Source organism: Oncorhynchus nerka, linkage group LG3, assembly GCF_034236695.1.
Source record: "Oncorhynchus nerka isolate Pitt River linkage group LG3, Oner_Uvic_2.0, whole genome shotgun sequence".
In the NCBI taxonomy this organism is placed as follows: domain Eukaryota; kingdom Metazoa; phylum Chordata; class Actinopteri; order Salmoniformes; family Salmonidae; genus Oncorhynchus; species Oncorhynchus nerka.
In genome coordinates, this window is record NC_088398.1 from 10,983,991 (window position 1) to 10,989,104 (window position 5,114).

The window sequence follows — 5,114 nt, forward strand, 5'->3', positions numbered from 1 at the left end:
CGTAGGACGGCGACCAAAGGGACGATCCCGAGGATCAGGAGCGGACAGGTCACTTCTGCTGAGGCTGTCAAACCCGCTGAGGCGCAGGAGCCTGGCGACCTAGAGCGCCGGAAAGGGGGCATACGAACCGGCTGAGGCGTGAGAGCCTGACGAGGTGTAGGAGCCCAACGAGCCAGCTGATGCGTGAGAGTCCGACGAACCAACTGAGGCTTCAGATTCCAACGAGCCGGCTCAGGACTCCCGGTAGATCCGGTCTGACACCCGGACCCAACATCCCTTCCAACACCAACAAACACTCCCTGGTGCTTCCCTTAGGTGAGGCGTTATTCTCTAACGTGTGCGCTGGGAAGCAAATTCAGGGAGTGAATAATTGAATAAATTAACGAAACATAATAAAACCATGAACAACACACAAACCAGAAACAATAACACCGGTGGAAGGAACCAACGGGATTTACATAAATAGGGCAAGTAATCAAGGAGGTGATGAAGTTCAGGTATGTGTTATTAGGTGCTGATGCGCGTTACGAAGGTGACAGGTGTGCGCAATAATAATCAGCAGCCTGGTGACCTAGAGGCTGGAGAGGGAGCACACGTGACAGTCCTGGGGATAATAATCAACTAATCATATTTGAACCAGCTCTGTAATGCTAGGGCAAAAAACAAAACCTGGGAAATATTGGTGTAGCTTAACTTCTTCCAGTGAGAAGTAATTGGTAGCCTGTTCAACTATAGAGTAGCTGTTGGAGGCTATGCTGGACTATCGTTCTGCTTTTTAGATGATGGGTACTGTACATCATGCTGCTACAGTGGAAAATAAATCCAGGCATCCCTACATGAATTGGAATTCTCCCCTGTGCAGTCTAAGCACATGAGAAATCCCCTGGCTTTGATCAATGTTGCCGCCTGCATCCCACTGAAACACCAAAACAAATCTATTTGCTCTGGGTATAATGAAATAAAACTATAGTTTCATGTCATTATTTGACCAAGAGGACTCTACTAAAATAAGAAATGTGACAGGAGAAAATTACACTCTCCCTGTGCTGCTGGTATACTGCCAACATGCCAGTTCTTTTCTGTCAAATAGATTTAGCAAAAAGACATCACAATTGGGGTTTCATCTCCTTTTATTACAAAATAACAAATTCTGGAAAGTATGATACACTGACTGGAACACACATGTAACAACTTTCATTAGACGCTATAGCTGCCATAATTTCAAACAATATATACATGTAATTTATAAAGCCCAGTAAGACATCTGCAGATGTAAAAGGTGATTTACACAGTAACCTGGGCTAAATCCCTGAGCAAGTAGCAGTAAGCAAAAACTCGCTACATGGAAGAAACCTTAAGAGGAAGTAGATTAGGAGTAGAGGTACATATGACCATCTAGTGGTGTGGTGTGCAACTCCCATTGTCTATCTTTAGTGAGTGTGTCAACTGTATTGTTTGACAATACAGTGTGTCAACTCTATCATGTTGAACTTTGTGTATAAAGTTTTATAGTGCAATTCAGATTTTACCAAATGACTTCCCATGAAAATGGACTTTAGTAAACAAGGCTGTCCTCCCTTTATGTTTTCTCTGTAAACAAGCAATGATAATTGCTCTGGCATGATGCCTGTTGAGTGACCATGGACTGAAGGTCATTCTATTCTTGTGTTTTCTCATCCTTTTTGGTCTCCTGCTCAGACCTCTTCCAGGACAACAGGAGCACTAATCCCAGTAGCATAAGCAGCAGGGGATACATAAAAAATCTGCTCCTCTTCTCGGCAGGCATCACACAGCACACTGTGAGAAGAAAGGAACACTCAACCTCAGTCACTGAAATAAGCAACATTCCCCTCTATATCTGACGAGGGTTTTATCATGAACTGTAACAAAGTATTATGAAAACCACTTACAAATATATTCAGAGAGACACATACTGTTTGAAGCCCATGGTCAAAGGCCATTGTGCAAGTATGGTATCATCATTCATCACATCCCAATGGACTAGGTAAAAACTACACCAGAAGAATGATAATAAGAACACATGTACTGTATGATCAATAATCCAAAATACCCAATTCCAAAAGAACTGTAAACAAATGTTAAAAGTATCTGAAAACAACATTGAGTCAAGGAACAAACTCTGGAACCCTGATATTTTACCTGGTGGTGGGTGGAGTGTGAGAGACTTGGTGAAACTCTGGTCCAGAACCCTCAGTCTCAGCTCGGCTGTAACAGTCAGAGTGCTGTTCAACCACAGTGTCACCTCACTCTTCAGCTCATAGCGCCCCCTGCTGTCCAATTCCATAGTGGTGTTACTGTCCATCACCCCTTTCCACACTAACTCTGGCTGGGGAAACCCCTGAGAGGCATGGAGGGTGACAATGAAGCCATCACAAGTGGCTTGGGCGGATATCCTGGGTTCATCATAAGGGGCTGGTTTGAAATATTATAAATAATTTTGTTGGGGCAGTTATCATAATTTAATCTATACAAAAAAGATGCAGCACCAATGGAATTTACCTGCCACTAGAAGTTGTAGCTTTTCCAGGGTGCCTCCCTGTTCATCTGTCACATCACAGGTGTATTGGCCCTGGTCACTCGGCTGCACACCACTCAGTCTAAGTGAGGCATTTCCCACAGTGAGCTGGTCTTCAAACAGATGAGTGCGTCCCTTGTAAACACCACTCTGTCTTTCCAGCTGATCTCTCCCATGGTAATAGCTGTGAACCACCTCTGATTCTCCACGCTGCCAGTTGATGACCAGTTGGTTGAGGTTCAGATTTTTAGATGAAGGAAAAGAGCAGTTAAGGGTGAAGTCACTGCCCGGAGCTGCCACTTCTCGGGGTTGTAGACTTGTTGTAGTTACCACTGATGATATCACTGATATATGGAATAGGTGGAAAGAGAGGTTTGAGGGAGGGAGAGTGGTATTGGTAATGTAATCCGCTGTTTAGAGGATTCAGAGCTGAAGGTCAACTATAATGAAAGTTAAGACTAGCTATCTAGCCGAGTTGAGCGGCGACTAGTGTGGGCAGACTGGAGTGCCGACGACACATAAAATAGTTTTTTTAAATTAAAAAAACAACTGATTTCAGTACCCAAAGGATAGCCCACAATTACAGACAAATGTTGTGTGTAATTGCGGCATGTTTTTGGGGTCCTGAAATCAGTCTTTTGATAAAAACGTAATGTGATGTGACATCGAGCTCCAGTCTTCCCACACTAGTCTCAGCTCAACTCCATCGTAAATCGTGGAGTTGAGTTTAATCGACTAAATTAAGACCAGCTCTACAAAATGGGTCTTATTCTCTAGAAGCAACCACCATCTCAATAATTTCGGTGAAAGACAAGAATTCATAGACAAAAGCCAGGCATTAGCCTACTAATTAACTGTTCCTTACCTACAATTCTCACTCTTATTAATAGAGCTGGGACGATCAACTGTAGGCCTACTTATGTTACTTTTCTGAGTCAATTCAGAAGGCATTAAATGTCTGTTTTTTTAAGAAACACAATTTATTTAAATCTCTAGAGACTAAGTTTGGGAAACCCCAGTCTATAGGCCTACTTGGTGAGTGGCAGTGACTCCTGCTATTAAAGTACTTGCCCAGGAGGCAGTCGGCTGCTGTCCTGAGCCACTAAACTCCCTAGCACTTTGCACATTACATAACATGCAAATTGGTAAAACCGTGAGCTCTTGTTGTACATACAATAGCATAGGCCTAGCGCTGGAAAGTTGTTGTAGGACTGATAGATCAATTATCCTACATGTATAGCAACAACATATTGTGAATTAGCAGTCTAGCTACGTTTTTTGAGGTTCCACTTCCTCAGGTGGTGAATAATATATAGCCTATAGTATATATGCACAAAAATGTCAGCCAATTCTATGAAGAGCAAAACATTTATCTGATGAATCTGGATCCTATTTTGGCAGGTTGAACATCAAAATATCATGCATTCCCTGGATATTTTAGATGAAACAGATTACTTTATAAATACTAGACTACCATCTGAGTTGATTTAGCCTACTGTACTTGGCACTGGGGGGGGAATGTCTAGAGCCTTGCCGCTAATAATGTAATGTAAAGTAACTGTCTATTAAAAAATGATTTCATCATTGTAGGCCATTTATTGTTATCGAACAAATTAGTTACATTTATTACAAAATTACTTTTTGCGCAGCCATTCTTATTACAGTAATATTTGCAGAAAATCAATCATTGTTACAATATTGTATCCCTACTTTTTTGCTGTGAAACCAAGAAAGGACAGAATGGTTTAAATTACACAATTCATGATATCGGTTGTCCTGGGCTTGTTTATGCATGTATTATTTGTTTTCATCAAACAGTGTTGAATATGTAGTAAATAAATAACAGACTTGAGTACTGCACACTAACTCACTAATCACTGTACACGTGATCGTCCATGAGGGATGCCATTTACCAACACATAAAAATACGTTGTTTTTACTTACTGGTAATAAACAGTACTGAGACCACATGCAGCCTGAAAAACAAATATATACAGAGAGACACATACTGTTTGAAACTGGCTTCTAATAATCCATGTACTGACTTTATTCTTTATTTTCTTTCAACTTTGTGGTGAAGGAATGACATTTTAGCTCATACCCCATGTGCCGAGAAGGAAGCATAAAGGAAGTACTGCAGTGGGTGAGTTCGTTTTACTCCAGGTGGGCGGGTTTCTCACATTTTAAACCATTCCATTGGCCCTTAGGTGAAACATCAAGAGAGAGGAACTGAACCATAAACCTATGTACCGTGAACAGCCAGTGGTGTAAAGTACTTAAGTAAAAAATACTTTAAAGTACTACTTAAGTAGTTTTTGACAACTTTTACTTTACTACATTCCTAAATAAAATGGTGTACTTTTTACTCCATACATTTTCCCTGACACCCAAAAGTACTCGTTACATTTTAAATGCTTAGCAGGTCAGGAAAATTGTTTAATTCACACACTCTGTTATGGGTGTATGATGGCACACTGATGCCATCTGTTGGTAAATGTTCATTACTGCAACTCGTGTGTTTTACCGGGGTGCTTGAGATACCCGGATGTGTGGTCATGTACTGAACAAGACTGGTTAC

The 5,114-nt window shown here is 41.3% G+C and overlaps 1 protein-coding gene across 4 annotated transcripts; it reads right to left on the reverse strand.

Moving 5' to 3' along the window:
* Positions 1–1,112: 1,112 nt before the first annotated feature.
* Positions 1,113–4,679, reverse strand: LOC115102715 (CD276 antigen-like). 4 transcript variants are annotated; one of them, XR_003859478.2, is made up of 6 exons: positions 4,638–4,659; positions 4,481–4,512; positions 2,521–2,880; positions 2,161–2,433; positions 1,911–2,012; positions 1,113–1,797 (listed from the first exon to the last, which is right to left on the reverse strand). XR_003859478.2 is itself a non-coding variant. In XM_029622951.2 (5 exons), the coding sequence occupies exons 1-5, from the start codon at positions 4,640–4,642 to the stop codon at positions 1,658–1,660; spliced, it is 810 nt and encodes a 269-aa protein (XP_029478811.2). In that variant the 5' UTR covers positions 4,643–4,657; the 3' UTR covers positions 1,113–1,657. The 4 variants fall into 4 exon arrangements, 2 of the variants coding, with proteins under 2 accessions (XP_029478811.2, XP_029478820.1); XR_010460773.1 differs by having other exon boundaries at positions 2,161–2,359; positions 4,481–4,679; XM_029622951.2 differs by lacking the exon at positions 1,911–2,012 and having other exon boundaries at positions 4,638–4,657.
* Positions 4,680–5,114: the final 435 nt, after the last annotated feature.